Genomic DNA, 18536 nt, shown 5'->3' on the forward strand with positions numbered 1-18536 from the left:
CGGTAAAGGGCGGAACCTACGAGTGCCCGGCAGGACAAAACACCTCTGAGCTCCGAAACGGGTCTTGTACTAAATTGCCCCGTGCCGCCACCTAATGTTTCCACCCACGGATGTTTCATGCTGATGTCCCGTGCTGATGTCCCGGATCCTCAGTGGAGGTCTTCGGGGTTCCCGAGACCCGGGCTCACACTAATCTCTAATCCTAAAGTTGAAAAGTCTTCCTAGAGCCGGGCGGTGGTGGCGCACGCCTGTAGTCCCAGCACTCTGGGAGGCAGAGGCAGGCGGATTTCTGAGTTTGGGGCCAGCCTGGTCTACAGAGTGAGTTCCAGGACAGCCAGGGCTACACAGAGAAACCCTGTCTCCAAAAATCCAAATCCAAAAAACAAAACAACAACGACAAAAAGTCTTCCTAACCCCACTCGAGAAACTTGGCGTTACAATCCCCCGCCCCAGGACCTCTGGTTTTATGCGGTGCTGGGGCTCCCGTGGCTTAATGAATGAATGGTAGGACAAATATTCAACCAAGTTAAGATTTAAAAGGAGGCTTCTCAAGAGGGAGTCAGTTTAAATGTCTGAGCTCATACATAAATTTTGGTAGCTTTCAAGTTACAAAGGCTTCCTTGAGGAAATTAGTAAATGCAGTAAATGAGTTTAGACTGTGGCTCGGGATGACTCTAGAGGATCCCTTCGTGGACAGCGGTCTGATCAGATAAAACCATAGGTCACAAGGATTGTACAAAGGGATTAAGATTGTGTGTGTGTGTATATACATATATAATTTATAATTCATATATATGTACATATATATAATGCAGTCTCTTGTGGAGTTTCTAGAAAATTGCAAGTTTATACCTGAGAAAGAAAATAGGTTTATATATATATATATATATATATATATATATATATATATATGATTTATTGTCTTTTTGTTTGTTTGTTTTGAGGCAGGGTTTCTCTGTGTAGCCCTGGCTGTCCTGGAACTCACTCTGTAGACCAGGCAGGCCACAAACCTAGAAATCTGCCTGCCTCTGCCTTTTGAGTGCTGGGATTAAAGGCATGCACCACCACTGCCCATCAAGCATTTCTATACAGATAGAATATTCTCTTTATGTTAGCGACCTTCTCAGTAATTGTCTGTTACGCTGGAGTCCTTGACGCCCAGCTGGCACGAGACTTCAGTCCAACTCCAGGGTAATAAGCGCTTTCCTTTACACTCAGTTTTACCCTGCTTCACCATAGGATTATAACGTTTGCATTTAATTTCTTTGTTTTGTTTTGTGTGTATGGGTGTTTTGCCTGGGCGTATGTACACAAGGCGTGTTCCTGGTGCTTTCAGAGGCCTGAAGAGGGTATGGGAATCCCCTGGAACAGAGAGGTTGCTGTGAGCCACCATGGGGTTGCTGGGAATGGAGTCCTGGACCTAAGAGAAGCCAATGCTTGTAACCACTGACCCATCTCTCCAGCCCCAAAATGTTTGCATATTTGACATTAGTGCTCTGAAGCCTCTGCACTTATTTCTGGGGTGACCCATCCCACAGCTACCTGGCATCTAGACTGCACATCTCGAGGGCAGGAATGGCATATTAGTCATTGGGTGCCCAACACAAGCTTTGGGCCAAAATACACACTCAGGGAATGATGGCTGGCTGGCTGGATGGATGGATGGATGGACGGACGGACTGCTGGATGGGTGGACTGAGAGATGAGTGGGTAGTTGGACGGGCAGATTTATCCATCCACCCATGCGCCCACCCTCCTCACATTTCAGTCTGTCCATCCAGCTCCACTCCTCCTCAGCCTCAGCCTAGCTTCTCTCTTTACTGGAGTAGTGCTGTGCTGTGCGTCAGCTCTTTCCTGAGTAGCGCAGTAGGGCCACCGGTCAACGTGTCCTCATTAAGCCCCTGTGAGAGTCAGCCTGAGAGTCAGCGTGAGGCGCATAAGGGAGGGACTGGTGCCAGGGAAGGCTCTGACTGTTGCATTTCGCCGCAGGATTCTCTTTTTGTTTAAACTCTCTGTATGTATGTGACTGAGCATACTATGTGCGTGCCGCGCACGCGAGCAGGAGCCCGAGGAGGTCATCAGATCGCCTGCCTGTGGAGGTACCAGTGGTTGTAAGCCACTGTGCATGAGTGCGTGGGTGGGTGCGTGCGTGGGTGTGTGCGAGCGCGCACGCGAGTGCATGCACTGGGACTCCACCCGCGTCTGATTACCATCTTTATCAGTACTGAGGCCAGTCTCCACCCTGCAGTGTCCTGAGGTGCTCCACTGCGTCTTCACTAAGGCTGTCCATGGGGTCTTTGTCTTACTGGAACAGCTACTGGTTACATATGTAACCCACGCTGGCCCGGAGCTCACCGCCCGCCCGCCCGCCTCAGCCTCCTGGGCGCTGGCAGGACAGGTGCGTGTTACCCTGTCCACTTGTTACTTTATCACTCTCTTCCTTTTCTCTTCCCTCCAACAGCAAATCTAGAATTACCCCCATTTTCCAGAATACTGACTCTGTTTTAACATCGTCACCAGAAACCGGATTAAATCATGGATGCTGAACACCGAGGGCCGGGCCAGGCATGGTCCAGCGGCGCACCTCGGATTCCAGCCTGGTCGTCTTTCTGCCTCCAGTGCTGGGGTTAAAGACAGTCACCACCATGGCTAGCTTCAAAATAATTTAAAATGTATTTATGTTCTGTTTTGTCACGTTTTGGTTTTGAGACAGGGTTTCTCTGTGTAGCCCTGGCTGTCCTGGAACTTGCTCTGTAGATCAGGCTGGTCCCAAATTCAGTGATCTGCCTGCCTCTGCCTCCCGAGAGCTGAGATTAAAGATGTGCACCACCACTATCTGGCTCAAAATAATTTTTAAAGTATTTTTTAAGGTTTATGTTTATTTATGTGTGTGTGTCTGTGTTAGTGCCACTTGTGTGCAGGTGCCCCAGGAGGGCAGAAGAAGGTATCAGACTAATAGTTGAGTGTCCTGAAATGGGTGCCGGGACAAAACCGTCCAAGTCCCAAACAACCTGGATACTGCAATGGTGGGTTTCTCTTTCTTTTCTTTTTTCCTTGTTTGTTTTTTTTTAAAGATTTGTTTATTATTATTATTATTATAAATAAGTACACTGTAGCCGGGCAGTGGTGGCACATGCCTTTAATCCCAGCACTCAGGAGGCAGAGGTAGGCAGATTTCTGAGTTTGAGGCCAGCCTGATCTACAGAGTGAGTTTCAGGACAGCCAGGACTACACAGAGAAACCCTGTCTCAAAAAACCAAATAATAATAATAGTAAGTCCACTGTAGCTGTCTTCAGATGCACCAGCAGAGGGTGTCAGATCCCTTTATGGATGGCTGTAAATCACCATGTGGTTGCTGGGATTTGAACTCAGGACCTTTGGAAGCAGCCCATGCTCTTAACTGCTGAGCCATCTCTCCAGCCCCATCTGTTTATTTGTTTGTTTGAGGAGACAGGGTTTCTCTGTCTGGCTTTGACTATACTGGAACTCACTCTATAGACCAGGCTGGCCTCGCTGCCTGCCTCTGCCTCCAGAGTGCCGGGATTGAAGGTGTGTGCACCAGTGGCTGCCCCATTTCAGTGGTGTATTCTGAATCTCTCAAATGTCTGTGCTGAAGGCCGTGATTCCTCCTTCTGTCTCAGTGCTTCACCCAACAGAGCCCACGCACGCACTGCGCAGTCAAGGTTACGAGAGGGAGCTGCTTTCTTTGCTCTCCATCGAAAGAGCCAGTCCTGCCGCCATCTGCCAGTCCTTTTCCATGTCCACTGATACAGAAAAGTTGTGTCAAAAACCACAGTCCAAAGGGCTGGGCCCAGCTTAGTGGTAAGGGGCTCGCCCATCACTAACAGGGCCTCAGGTCTGAAAATGAAAAACAATCAGAAACAGATTACCGTCCCCTTGCACTGATGGAGTCCTTAGTTCCCGCTACTGCGTTCACGATGTACACGCTGAAGGGGCCCAACCCAAGGCCCCGCGCAGATGGCGTAGTTCACAGCGGTGGAGGTAACGGAGCCGCCCTGAGGTGGAAAGGACAGTGAGGGCAGGGAGAGAAAGGAGAACCAGCTTGAGGTCTGACGCCCGCTCCACTCCACACTGTGTCCCCGGGTCTGACCAAGTACCAGGAACTCACACCCAAGACACGACATGCGCAGGCCCCATTCTGGGGGCTGGCAGTCCGCTTATTTTAATGTTGTATGTGAAAACAACAGTCCCACGCACTAGCCTGAACTCCATAGCTCTCACCACGTCGCAAGCACTTACCAAGACCTTAAACTCTATGGACTTGAGCCGCTGTTATCTAATCCAGAGTCCAACCACATTGGAGACAAGGGCAGAGCGGCAGACAGGGGTGGTGGTCCATTCCGTAATCTCAGCCGTCAGCGCTGGCGGCAGGGGAAGAATCCTGGAGTCTGGGCTACGGAAAACAAAACGCAGCAGCTCCCTGTACCTACAGCGGAGCTAAAAGGCGAAGAACCTAGAAAGCTGGGGGTTTTGTTTTATTTTGCTTTGTTTTTTGGTAAACACCCATGACCAGCCCAGAGAATAGAAAATTCCGTGGGAAAAGTGCTCACTGTCCTCTGCCTCCAAACGCAGAACTAAGAGGACGAGGTGCGGAGTGGAAAAATCTCTGGCAGTCTTCTGAGAACACCGCAGCGTCCACGGCGGGGGCTGCAGGGCGTGCGGTCGGCTTGCAGTAAACACCCGCGGAACGCTCTGTCCCGACCGGCACTTTCGGCATCAAAAACCGAGGTCCACCCGGGCCACAGCACCGCCAGAGAAGCTGGAGTCTGGGAAAAGGTCCCGGATGACCAGAGCTGGATTTAAACTAGTCCGCGCTGTACTGGCGGGTTAGGGTAGGAAGAGGCTGAAGTCAACTTTCAAGACCTAGGAGTTTCTAATTTTCTCATTTAAAAAAAACATTATCTTCCTGGCCCGTACGGGGATCGAACCCGCGACCTTGGCGTTATTAGCACCACGCTCTAACCAACTGAGCTAACCGGCCAGACGCAGAAATGCTCTTCTCACACAGCCTACGAGGTTTCCCAGACCTCCTGCGCTCCACGCCGCCCGGCTCCTCCTCTTCTCCCCAGCGTTCCAAGCACACGCCTCGCTCCCACGCGCTCCCCGCCCACCCGAGCTCTGGCTCCGCGTGCTATTGGCGCCCACGGGCTCCAAGGGGGCGGTGTGGGGCAGAGAGCCCGGGCTTCTCCCGGGAGCACTCCAGTGCTGTCCGGGGCCGACTCCGCGGGAGGGAGGCGCTCCAATGTTCCAGGTCGGAGCTCCTGGTTTTTGCAGCGCGAGAACCAGTGAACTAAGGCCGTCGTCGTGGATAAATCAAACGTAGAACGAAAACCCAGACACTAAAGCCAAGAGCCGCAGTCGCCGCAGCTGCAGGGCCCCCAGCCGCCTTCCTGCGGGCCCGAGTCCTGCGCTAACCGGACTCACAAGTGGAGACTCAGCGTAAACGCCCGCGTCGCTCGGAGATCTGTTCCCGGAGTTTTTCTTGGGCTTCTTTTTCGTGGCCCCTGGTTTCCTGAGCGCGGGTCCGAAGCTCCCCGCTGAGGTCCGGCCGGCCCGCCGGCGGCTGGGCTTTCCTATTCTGGGTTTGCAGCTTTATCCCGACACAACACGGAATTCACTCCTTGCTTTCTTTCAACTCGAGGCAACTCTCCCGCCTCAGCCCTCGGAATAAATACTGAGATCTCAGGCGCGCGCCACCACGCCAGGCTCAAAATGTCTTTATAAATCGTTGCTAAGTACGGTAACGCATGGAGTGAACGAGACCGAAGTTTTTCTCAAAAACAAAACAAAAATAAAAGAACCACCACCTCGCCATTGTAGTGTGAGTTCGGACAACATCACGGACTTACACTGAAATACTAACTACTCTGTGTCCCGCAACCCAGTGGCCAGAGTCACGCCGCTTTGCAGATTCCCCTAAAACCACACTCAATAAAGGTGTCGGGCGGCGGCAGGAGGAGTATTTCTGCGGCGACTCCTCTCCCGCCAGCTCCGCGTGCACTCCAGAAGGTCGCAGCCGAGCCGACCTCAGCAGACACCGGGAGTTCGAGCCCCACCTTCCCAAGGGATGGGTCAGAACCCGCGGGGAGCCCGCCTAACGCCCAGGCTCCCTCCCCCACTCCCACCACCTGGATGCGGCCAGGCGCAGTGACTGTGAGAGAACGCTAGGGGGCACGCGAGGTCCACGGAACTCAGAGGCCAGGAGGCTAAATGAAGAGCACCGAAAATTTAAGTTTTCTAGTGGATGTGTGTCTTTATATATAACATTTTTGGTTTTGGTTTTGGTTTTGGTTTTTTGGATTTGGGTTTTTCGAGACAGGGTTTCTCTGTATAGCCCTGGCTGTCCTGGACCTCACTCTGTAGACCAGGCCACCACCGCCCGGCATATACAGCATTTTACACTTGACCTTAGCCAAAAGGCCGAGAAGCGATATATACAGCATTTTAAATAGACCACTTTCTGACTTTTCTTTTTCATTTGTTCGCTTTTCTGAACCACAGTATCATTTAACCCAGGCTAGCCTCATGGCGGAGAATGGCATTGAACGGTTCCTCTTGCTTCCGTCCCCCAGAGGCTAGGAATATGGCACACTCTCTGCCACGGCCTTTTTTTTTTTTTTTTTTTTTTTTTTTTTTTTTTTTTTTTTTAATGCAGTGCTGGAGAATCGAACCCTGGGCTTCATACATGCTAAACAACCAACCATCTTAGCGCACCCCCAGCCGTATGCTTCTTTCTAGTAGAACATTTTGCGTTGCCCTGTGCTTAGCTTTCTATGAGAGTCAATATGAAGACCAGATTGCAGCTGTGCTGGGTTTTGTTTGTTTGCTGCTCTTAGCTGGAGATGCCTTCCAGGGCTTCTTGCTCCAATCTGGTTGGCTGTTCTCCAGGCGTGCTGCCCGCCCATCTGCCCAGCCTTCCCCATCCTACTTGGATCCCTTTCCTCCCAGCCCCAGGGCGTTGTCTCCCTCACGTACCTCTCATTTGCATCCTGGACCGCCAACATCCATTGGTGACTCCTGGAAAGTGTTGAGTCCTCCTTGCCTGTGTGACCCCATCTTGCCTCTGCCCCCGCCGGACCAATAACTGGAGAATTCTCGAAGAGAATCAGAAGCGGTTGGAAGGCCACAGTCCTCTCTGTCTTTTATGGCCACTGAAACAGTCAATGTCATGCCGTAACCAAATCTTTGGGATATGAGCAGCTTTTCTCACTTGAGGAACTTGTCACCATTCCTACCTACGCTTTGTGGTGATTCGCATGCTGCTGTGAGGTTTCTGATGCATAGCCCAAGTGCATACGATTAGTAGCAGGCACTGAGCAGGTGTTCAGATATCTGAAATGCTAAAGCTCGTGTTGCGCCTTCCTGAGATTCCGGGTTTGAGAACACGCTACACTTTCTGGGAGCATTCTAGTGAAGGCAGTGGGGGAGGGCTGGAGAGAAGTCAGAGATGAAGACAGGGCACCGCCCTGGGAAAGGGCAGGAGATCAGTTCCCAGCAATCACCTGCAGCTCCGGATCCCGGGGATCTGAGGCCTCCTTAGGCTCCTGCACTCATGTCTGCAGACAAAGACACACACATAGCTCAGATTAAAATAACATTTAAAAGATGATAGAGATGATATGGTGAGATAAAATATTTGGCTTATTGAAAAAGCAACAATCTGGGGCTGCAGAGATGGCTCAGTGGGTAAGAGCACTGACTGCTCTTCCGAAGGTCTTGGGTTCAAATCCCAGCAACCACATGGTGGCTCACAACCATCCGTAACGAGATCTGACACCCTCTTCTGGTGTGTCTGAAGACAGCTACAGTGTACCTACATATAATAAATAAATAAATCTTAAAAAAAAAAAAGCAACAATCTGCTGGCAGCCCTGGCAATCAGTTGAACACCACAATTTGATGACTGCCCAGCCCTGTGCTTCTGTAGATCTATCTCTAGGTTATCACATTGGGAGCTAAAGGATCAGCGAAAGACAGTTTACAGCAGGGACAGTGGTAGTGTTTTCTGCTTCTGTATCAAAAGGTCTGGTGGAAAGAGTCACATTACAGGAAAACCAGAGTGGCCAAGGGTAAAAGCACTTAGCAAAGTCTGTGTAGCAGCAACTGTGTAGACCAGGCGGGCCTTGACCTCCCAGGGATCTGCCTGCCTCCGCCCCCATCCAGGACCCCCGGTGCTGGGACTAACAGCACAAACGTGTGACAACCCCCTTTTCTCTGTACCTTTTGTGTTTTCTGGAACTCTCACCCTCGGAGTGGTCCGGCAGCCTGAGCTGATTCTCTTAGCCTTCCTCTCTCTCAGAGACTCCGTGCCTCTGCGCTGGTTCTGTCCCCTCTGAAGTGACAGTGAGGGAACTCAGGGCTCTGCGCACACAAAGCCAAGTTCAATCACTGAGATCTAGCCTGCCCCATGCTTTTGTCTTTTATCTTTCTTTTCACATTTTACATTTTTGACTTAAAGCTCTGGAATACACAGTCACAAGGAAGGCAGAACATTTTCCACATAGAAACTGAAGTCCTGCTTGTGAATTCTGGGCTTGGGGTGAAATGGAGAAATGGAAAACACACAGGGAAATCAGAATTTAAATGTTCCACCCCACATATGCATATGCGCATATCAAAACTGTTAGACAAAATGAAAGAAAAGAAAGAAAGAAAGAAAGAAAGAAAGAAAGAAAGAAAGAAAGAAAGAAAGAAAGAAAGAAAGAAAAATAGACAAACTTAAGGGCTTTTCAGATATTGCTTCTAATTTGCTAAAACACATCAGTTGTCCCAGGGCCAGTTTGAAGCACACCCCTCCATAAACTATGTGCTTGTTGACACCCTTTGTGCCTGATCTCTTCCGGGTGTAGCAGAAGAACAGGGAGTTGGAAGCCATGGACTGGGGTCTGAGTTCAGGGGCCCACCAGTAGGTGACCTTGACAAAACCCTTTGCCACCCTGGGACTCCAACAACAGGACATGTGGCTTCTACTGCCCGAATCAGCAAAAACACTTCTCCCATCTGCCTGTTTAATTGGGTCAAAGGGTAAAGTTTATCTTCAATCCCAATACTTTTTTTTTATTTTGTTTTGTTTGGTTTTTTTTTGTTGTTGTTGTTGTTTTGTTTTGTTTTTGTTTTTGTTTTTTTTTTCCCCCCGAGACAGGGTTTCTCTGTGTAGCCCTGGCTGTCCTGGAACTCACTCTGTAGACCAGGGTGGCCTCGAACTCAGAAATCTGACTGCCTCTGCCTCCCAGAGTGCTGGGATTACAGGTGTGCGCCACCACCGCCAGGCTTGAATCCCCAGTACTTAAAATTAGGCTTGCCCCTAGACAAATAGGAACGATACAGAGGTGATGGGTGCTGATATCCCCTGGCTTTTGGACAAACATTTGTTAAGCACTTGAGGTGTGACAGACCCTGTCAGGCCTCAGGCAAAAGCCCTTAGGAATTGGGTGGAGACTATGGACATCTTAGTCCTCACCGCGACCCCCTTGGGGTGAGGATTTTTCTTTAAATGTACTTATTTTTAGACGACCCACATGACATTTTTCTTTTCTTTTTTTCTTTTTCTTTTCTTTCTTTCTTTCTTTTTCTTTTTCTTTCTTTCTTTTTATTTGAATTTAAATGCACGGGGTGAGGATTTTTCAACCTCACTTTACAGTAACAAGAATTTAGGGAACTTGTCTAGGTTGATTTTCATTATATCTGCAATGCCTGCAACACTGCTTGTATCAAACTAATGTTTGTTGAATTAAACAGTAAAACTTACAAATTACACAGCAGTCGCTGTCAAGCTGCGTTGATGCTCAGTAGTAGGTGTTGGCAAGAACAGGCTCCAACTAGTGTTACAGTCAGTCAAAGCTCAAGAAAATTGTTCACGTCAAGTTTAACATCGTTACATTTTCAGGAGAGCTGGGAAGAGCCAGTCCCATCAAGGTCGCCTACTCTCTAAGGTAAGAAATTATACTTAAATTTAAAGCAGCGAGTGGTTGCTTAGCGACCAAACCGAGGCGGTAGGCCGCACTGCGCATGCGTGGACGAGCGGCGCAGGTTTCCCCCCCCCCCCCCGTACTTTGCGCATGCGTGTACGCCTGTCTCAGGGAAACCCCTCCCTCCGAAGGGTCTGACGGTTGCTAGGGCGACAGGAATACAATATGGCGGCCGGATCCTAACGCTCCCCAGCCAGGGACCACCGCGAAGGTCCTCGAGCCGGAAGCCACCTCTGGAAAGGAGAAGGCCGGTACCACAGTCTCCTCTTTTCTTTTCGGCCCGGGGCCGACCGAGGGCTGACGGCGTCATCCGCGTTCAGGATGAAGAGTGAGTGGGGCCGGGGGAGGGCTGAGGGTCCCGGGGCCTGCGGGGCGGCGCCGCCTGCGGCCGCACCCGGCCAGCGGTGATGCTGGAGTTTGAGGAGTTGAGTGTCAGTCATTCATCCACTCGCTCGCTCGCTCGTTCGTTCGTTCGTTGGTTGGATCGCACCCGAAATTCTCAAACATTGGCTGTCGGCTCTGAGCGCTCACCCGGTGGCTCCCTGACCCTTAGGGACCGCGGCTTAAAACAAACGCGCTCGCGGGGGAAGCTGGGCCGAGCGTCTTACTTTTTGAGTTAAGCGGTCATGGTTTTGAAAAGCGTCCTTTTAGCGGAATTTAAAACGGTTGCTTCGAAGTTGGGAGATGAGGCAGTCTTTCTAGAAACTAGAAGGACAGAGACACTGGACTTATTGCCCGGTCTGTGGGAAACCTGGAATCCAAGTGCGACTACCAGACAAGTCGGTTTTGTTGGGACAGCTGTTTGATTTTCATACCTATACGGTTGCGATTGCCTGTTAATAGTTGTAGCCAGAAGTGCAGCATCTTGCCGTGAAGATTAGATTGTGCTCTCTGTAGTTATAATACTAAATGTACACTACATTTTAATTGCTGTGCAGTAAATTTCTTTGTACCATAAATTACATAACATCTTTAAAATAAGTCATGTCATTCACCCTTTAGTCTTGTGTCACTGTGTCCCTCCCTTTTAAGGAAGATTAATGTGGTCTTGAGGGGAGTGGCATGCACATTCATTCCCAGCACTTAGAGGCAGAGGTAGTTGAATTTCCTGTGAGTTTGAGGCCAGCCTATATAACAAGTTTCAGGATAGCCAAGGCTACTAGACACAAACGGCCTTAAAACAACCAAAATCTGATGCAGTAGTGTGCACCTGTAATCCCAGCATGCCTAGGGTGGCGTGGGAGCAGAGATCCCTAAAAGGCTTGCAGGCCAGGCAGATATATGCAGTGCTAAACACAAGGGACCCTGCCACAGTCACTACAGACACTACAAGTGTTCCTCTCACCCCAGCTATGGTAGCTTCTCTCTCCCTCCACCCCCTTCTCTCTAGGATTCTCTCCCTCACCACAGATCCCATAGACACACTTAAAGAAAAAAAATTAAGAAAAGTTTAAAAAAGGACTCGTCATAAAATGCAAATTATATATGCAAATATTTTTTAAAAATTTAAATTATATATGCCTGTTTGCCTGCATGTATGCTTGTGTAGCATGTGGATACAGTGCCTGGAGGGCTGAACAGGGATCCTTTAGAACTGGGTCTTGGGACCAAATCTCAGTCCTCTGCAAGAGCAACAAGTGTTCTTAAACACTGAGCCATCCCTCCAGCAGTATTTAATTATTTTATTTCATTTGTGTTTTTCAAGACAGGGTTTCTCTGTGTAGCCATAGCTGCCCTGGAACTAGCTCTGTAGACCAGGCTGGCCAGAACTCATAGATGTCTGCATGCCTCTGCTTCCTGAGTGCTGGGATCAATGGCATGTGTCACCATTGCCTGCTTAACAACTTTTTTTTTTTTTTTTTTTTTTTTTTTTTTGGTTTTTTGGATTTGGTTTTTTGGAAACAGGGTTTCTCTGTATAGCCCTGGCTGTCCTGGAACTCACTCTGTACACCAGGCTGGCCTCGAACTCAGAAATCTGCCTGCCTCTGCCTCCCAGAGTGCTGGGATTACAGGCGTGCGCCACCCCCCCCCCCAACCCCGCAACAATTTCTTTTAAAGTGAAACTCAAGTCAGTTACTCAAACAGCAGTTTGACCTTCTAATTCGTAGGATCTAATGCAATCTAATCTAAAAATATGCAGAGAAGTGATGGTAGGAAAATCTTAAGTCTTTGTTTCCTGTTACCAATCCATTCTATCCTGTATGAACAGAAATCTTTGTAAGTTTAGTAAGGACAGGTGATTTAACATACTTAAAGTGGTGTTCGCTGAGCTGGTGGTATACATGTATACAGGTATGTTCAACACCAGGCTACAGTGAAGCGGTGTGACGTGACATGGCTAGGTGTACCTTAGTTGTTTGATTTTTTTTTTAAGACAGGGTTTCTCTTGAGTAGCCCTGGCTGTCCTGGAACTCACTCCGTAGACCAGGCTGGCCTCGAACTCAGAAATCCACCGCTCTCTGCCTCCCAAGTGCTGGAATTAAAGGCGTGCACCACCACCGCCCAGCAGTTGTTTGATTTTTTTTTTTTAAGTTTATTTATTATTACATGTAAATACTGTAGCTGTCTTCAGACACTCCAGAAGAGGGCATCAGATCTCATTATGGATGGTTGTGAGCCACCATGTGGTTGCTGGGATTTGAACTCAGGACCTCTGGAAGAGCAGTCAGTGCTCTTAACCTCTGAGCCATCTCTCCAGCCCCACTGATTTTTTTTAATTTTTGTGCTCATCGTGTGTTCAGAAACCTATTTTCCTCCCTTTTTTTTTTTTTTTTAAATGTTTTTCTCTGTGTAACCTGTAGACCAGGCTGGCCTCAAACCCAGAGATTAGCCTGCTTCTGCTTCTCAAGTGCCGGAATTTTTTTTTCAAGTGCTGGCATTAAGGCATGTGCTGCCACCACATTGAGCCCACAGAAACTTTTGATTGTGGCCAAATTTTTGGTGGCACCCATGTTTAGTCAGTTTTCCTGTCTTCCTCCTTTGCCTGGTCACATTTGCATAGCAAGTAGCAAGGTGTCCCAGGTGAAGTCTCCGTGGACGCAGGGCCTCATGACTCACCTCCTTAGGCCAGTTTGCAGCGTGGCTCTGGTTCCATCTCAGAATCAATCACTCCAGTGTGCTAGGACTCAAGCTAGGGTGCTCTGCAGGAGCTGCCAGGCTCTGCCCTGCCATCTCTCAGCCCCTCCCTCGGCTGTCATCTTTAAATAGGTGTAGTGACAACCATCTCAGGATTGTTGAAGGGTCAGGTAAGATGGTGCTTGTGTCACATGGCTGTCTAGCATGCAGACTGGCAGTGAATGCCCTGCTGGCCCAGTGCATGGAAGACATCGGCGTGAGAGAGGAGAGAATGAACCCATCCTAGCCTTATTCGAAGACATTTGTCCTTACTGGACCTAGTTAGAGTCCTCGCTTTTTCCTCTCCGGACTGTTTTTTTGTTGTTTAGTTTTTTTGAGTCAGGGTTTCTCTGTGTAGCTCCAGTTACCCTGGAACTCACTCTGTAGACTAGGATGGCCTTGAACTCACCAAGATCCTCCTGCCTCTGCCTCCCAAGTGCTGGAAGTAAGGTGTGTGCCACCACTGTCCGGCCTGTCTGGATTTTATTTAATTTTTTCTCACTTCCCTTCTCCCTCTTGCTCCGAGCCCCGCTCCATCTGAGCCCTGCTTGCTCCGGCCCATAGGTTTTTTTATTTGTTTCTCATTACAGATGGCTGTGAGCCACCATGTGATTGCTGGGAATTGAACTCATGACCTCCAGAAGAGTAGTCAGTGCTCTTAACCGCTGAGTCATCTCACCAGCCCCTGTCTGGATTTTTTACTGAATTATTTAGTCAAACCTACAAAAACAAAAGCAAATACATCCTAAAGGGTGCTTTGCTATCCTTATCCGTTTTTGTTTGTTTGTTTCTTTCTTTCTTTGTTTTGAGACAGGGTTTCTCTGTGTAGCCCTGGCTGTCCTGGAACTCACTCTGTAGACCAGGCTGGCCTCAAACTCAGAAATCACCTGCCTCTGCCTCGGTGCTTTGTTATCCTATCAGAGTTTTTTTTTGGTTTTTTTGTTTTGTTTTGTTTTATTTTGTTTTTGTTTGTTTTTTAAAGAAGAGAACAGTTGCTGGGCAGTGGTGGTGCACACCTGTAATCCCAGCACTTGGGAGGCAGAGGCAGATGGATTTCTGAGTTCGAGGCCAGCCTGGTCTACAGAGTGAGTTCCAGGAAAGTCAGGGCTACACAGAGAAACCCCTGGAAAAAACAAACAAACAAAAAACCAAAACCAAACAAACAAACAAAAAAAAGAAGCAAGAGAACAGTTTAGTTGGCGTACTCTGGAAAGAGTGGCTGGACTGGCAGTAGCAGAACTGCCTGCCTGCTCAGGGTAATGCATAGACCTCGCCATCAATGCAGCGAGGCTCAGGCCATCTGTCCTGAGTCTGTGCTCCTGTCCAGGCTGCAGGGACCGCAGCTCCTCGCCTCCATCTCATTCCCGTGCACACATCACCTTCTGTGTTTGTAAACAGATGCACCAGTATCCACTTGTGAAAGAAAGACAAGTGAAGGTGACCCTGGCTTTGTAATAAGCCCACCCAGTACGTTTTCAGTTGGTTCCAGGGTCTTCCATACCTGACACAGCTGCTCCTGTTTAGTATTCTTAGAGTGTGTGGGTTTTCTGGTGTGTACACATTTTTTTATTTTATTTATTTTTGTGTGTGTGTACACATTTGTAATACACATTTCCATGGCTGCTGCAGGTTTGCCAGTGCCACGCATTTCTAGTCAGTTGCCTGGGTTAGTGGATGTGGTTTATATGTAAATGGTTGTCAGCTTTTGAGTAATTTTGTGTCTTTTTTTCCCACCATGTTTGGTAATCCAGATTACTCTTGCTCACCGCACAAAATAATTAACATGGCGCAGCCCTTGTAGGAAGTCCTGGTCTGCTTTTAGTAGTGCAGTGGAAACACTTCATCTCCCAAAGAGATTCAAATGGATGGAATTCCTCTTTCTGTAAATCCAGGCTGTGCTCACAGTTAACATCCTTCAGCCTTTCTGGCCCTCTGTTGGAGCTGGGGTGCACTGAGGGTATGACCTGCCCTACAACGTGGGAAAGACAGCGTTCACACATGCACACTACAGGTTCCACAAAAAGTGTTCACACTTACACACCAAAGGTTCCACAAAAGCAAATTTTACCTCTACTTTTCAAGTGTTAATAGGTTCAAATTCCACAGACTGATTTGATTTAACAAGAATGATTAGAATTTTAATTAGTGCAAATGAATTCCTGTTTCCCATGGTCTGCTTCTCCCCATCCTTGACTCCTGTGTTTTTCCTAGGTGGCTGGGTGTTCCCATTAGTGTGGGATGGGACACAGCTCTGCCCCGCCTTCCAGCCCTGTGTGGGATGGGACACAGCTCTGCCCCTTCTTCCAGCCCTGTGTGGGATGGGACACAGCTCTGCCCCTTCTTCCAGCCCTGTGTGGGATGGGACACAGCTCTGCCCCTCCTTCCCAGACCTGTGTGGGATGGGACACAGCTCTGCCCCTCCTTCCCAGACCTGGGTGGGATGGGACACAGCTCTGCCCCTCCTTCCCAGCCCTGCCCTGTGCCTTCCTTGCAGGCCATGCACAGGGGTAACTGTGAAGGTCTGTGAAACAGTAGCTTCCTGTCTTAGTCACGGTTTCTATTCCTGCAGAAACATCATGACCAAGAAGCAAGTTGGGGAGGAAAGGATTTATTCAGCTTACAGTCTGCATTGTTGTTCATCACAAAAAGAAGTCAGGACTGGAACTCAAGCAGGTCAGGAAGCAGGAGCTGATGCAGAGGCCATGGAGGGATGTTCCTTACTGACTTGCTTCCCCTGGCTTGCTCAGCCTGCTCTCTTATAGAACCCAAGACTACCTGCCCAGGGATGGCACCACCCACAAGGGGCCCTCCCCGATTGATCACTAATTGAGAAAATGCCCACAACTGGATCTCATGGAGGCACTTCCCTAACTGAAGTACCTTTCTCTGTGATAACTCCAACCTGTGTCAAGTTGACACACAAAAGCAGCCAGTGCACTTCCCTTGAGGAGAAAGGTGCTTTTCCAAGAGCTACTCCTGCTTTTTCTCTTTGTACCTCTCATTCTTGTTTGCTACCCCAGACTTCACGTCTGCCAGCAGAGCCAGGGAGAAACAAGTGACCCCTTCGTGTGCCCCAGCCATCGGTAGGGGATCCAGTCCAATTCGTTGCTGGTTCAGTGGTCTGGAGCCAGCTAGGTGCCGCCTCACTCTGAGTTTGTGTACTTAACTAGCTTAATGTTCACAGCCGACTTTTTTTTAATGTTCAGATCAAGCCTGCTTACCTTACTTGTGAAATGCACTTTGGAATTTATTGTGTCAGATTTGAAGTTGAGTGTTCCACAGCTGCCCACAGACGGCCTTTGTGCACTGACCTCATCTTTAAGAATGTTCGTTTTGAGTTTATTTTCTGTTGGTACTAATCCAGAAGCTTCCTTGATTTCTTAAAGGTTTTGAAATACTTATCTTTACATACATTTGAGATAAATTCATTCATTGTGAACATTAAACAACATAGAAAAGGGTAAGAAACAACATTAAATTTGCCTTTATTCCTACCTAGATAGTAATGTAAAACATTAGGTTTTGCATTTAGTTTCCTCCTATGCACACGTGTGTGTTCTTCCTCCTGTGCACACATGTGTTCTTCCTCCTGTGCACACGTGTGTTCTTCCTCCTGTGCACATGTGTGTGTTTCATTCTTTATTTCACTTGTCACCGTGTCTGCACATTTTCCTATATTTCTAATTATTAGTTGAAAGTACAGTTAGCAAAATATAATGTTTCATAATATCACCTTAATATTAGATGATCTTGATATAAGTTTCTAGTTTAGTCTTGCTATTGTGACATGAGACAGCTGTATTTGTCTGTAAATGTTCATCTGTGGGGATGTCTCCGAGAGTGGAAAACAGTAATTGCGGAAGTGTAGGCTCTTTCCAGAGCCTTTCTCCTACCTGTGCACGATAACTGTGGAATGTGCATGCAGAAATGAGTCAGCAGAATGCAGAAGCTGGTCCACCTCCTGTCCCCAGGAAGCACGTGTCCCCTAGGACCGGGAGGATGTCTGGGCGGCTGCTCTCTGCTGCTTTGGTTGCTCATCAGTCGCAACATGCCTTGTACTGAACATGTACATTTGTTGGACATCTTAGCAGACGTCCACCCTTTCCCAAGGGAGCCAGCAGCCTCTTCTCCTGACGGACAAAACACCCATACGTATAACATAAAATTATTTAAATAGCCAGGCAGTGATGGTATAAGCCTTTAATCCCAGTACTGGGGAGACAGGGGCAAGTAAATGTGGATCTCTGACTGAGGCCAGCCTGGTCTACAGAGCGAGTTCCAGGACAGCCAGGACTACACAGAGAATCCCTGCCACAAACAAACAAAGAAACACCCAACCCCTCCTCATTATTTAAAACAAAAAGTAACAACAATTAGAATTTCAAGCTAGGCCTAATAATGTACATCTTATTTATTTAAATTTTTAAAAAAGAATTATTTATTTATTATATATATATATGAGCATATTGTAGCAGTTTTCAGACATACTGAAAGAGGGCATTGGATCCCATTACAGATGGTTGTGAGTCATCATGTGGTTTCTGGGAATTGAACTCAGGACCTCTGGAAGAACAGTCAGTATTGTAAACTACTGAGCCATCTCTCTAGCCCAGATGGCACACATCTTGAATCCCAACACTTGCGAGGCAGAAGCAAGCAAATCTCTCTGAGTTCAAGGCTAGCCTGGTCTACGTAGTGAGTTCCAGGACAGCCAGTGCTACATAAAGAGACCTTGTCTCTGAAAACAAACACTAAAGAAGTTTGACAGGGATGCAAGCTTGCTTGCTGCGGTGTTAAGCAGGTCTTCTTCAGGGCTGCCCAGGCCAAGGCTGCTCTGTGTGGGAGCCGCCTGGGCTGATGGTCACGGAGGCTTAGTGCAGGCTTGCTTCTTTGAGGCTGGTTTCCAAGGTGGCGTCTGCCCCAACCCTTCTCTCCACAATGCATGCCGCCCCCCCCCCCCCCCCCCCCCGCCCAGGGATGCGTGGTTTGGTTTTGTCTTTTGTGGTACAAGAGATGGAACTTAGGGCCTTCTATGCTCTAGGTCAGTACTCTCCACTAAGCCTTTTCCTGCTGTACCCAGTCTGACTCTCCCTGTCACCATCCCTATGCTAGTAGGCTGCGGACACTTGGTCCAGGACAGGCAGCAGCCCTGCAGTCGGCTCCTCGCCGCCTGCTTGCTGCGTCCAAAGCAGTGGTGGGCAGCTGCTGCCGACTTTGCTCAGACATGTTCCATATAAAGGTTCACATTTGCTGTTAGTCAAGAAAGCCAAACTACTCTAGATAGCTGAAGCGGGAAGGTACGTCGTGCAGTAGATCAGAGGCTTACAAACCTTCACCAGGCATAGTTCAGCGGTGGGAGCAGCAAAACCAGGGGCAGCTGCTGGCGGCCTTCAGAAAATCAGCCCAGTGAAAAGCTCAGGAAACTGCGGCAG

At 48.6% G+C, this 18536-nt stretch overlaps 1 protein-coding gene, 1 long non-coding RNA gene and 1 other non-coding gene across 5 annotated transcripts in view; 1 reads left to right on the top strand and 2 right to left on the bottom strand.

Moving 5' to 3' along the window:
* Positions 1-3132: 3132 nt before the first annotated feature.
* On the bottom strand, positions 3133-4949 carry LOC127687834 (uncharacterized). Of its 2 annotated transcripts, XR_007978506.1 has the most exons (4): positions 4573-4949; positions 4262-4415; positions 3892-4017; positions 3133-3765 (listed from the first exon to the last, which is right to left on the bottom strand). It is a non-coding gene; the product is annotated as an uncharacterized LOC127687834 (long non-coding RNA). The 2 variants fall into 2 exon arrangements; XR_007978505.1 differs by having other exon boundaries at positions 4262-4949.
* Trnai-aau (transfer RNA isoleucine (anticodon AAU)) lies at positions 4930-5003 on the bottom strand. The gene has a single exon. It is a non-coding gene; the product is annotated as a tRNA-Ile (tRNA).
* Positions 5004-10149: 5146 nt separating this feature from the next.
* The window catches only part of Mok (MOK protein kinase), a 34560-nt gene continuing 26173 nt past the window's right edge, over positions 10150-18536 (top strand). For both annotated transcript variants that reach the window (XM_052185009.1, XM_052185010.1), the window contains exon 1: positions 10150-10318. In XM_052185009.1, coding sequence (XP_052040969.1) covers positions 10312-10318 — 7 coding nt within the window. In that variant the 5' untranslated portion in view covers positions 10150-10311. The remainder of the gene's footprint in view (positions 10319-18536) is intronic.

This window comes from Apodemus sylvaticus, chromosome 6 (genome assembly GCF_947179515.1).
Source record: "Apodemus sylvaticus chromosome 6, mApoSyl1.1, whole genome shotgun sequence".
NCBI classification, from domain to species: Eukaryota; Metazoa; Chordata; class Mammalia; order Rodentia; family Muridae; genus Apodemus; species Apodemus sylvaticus.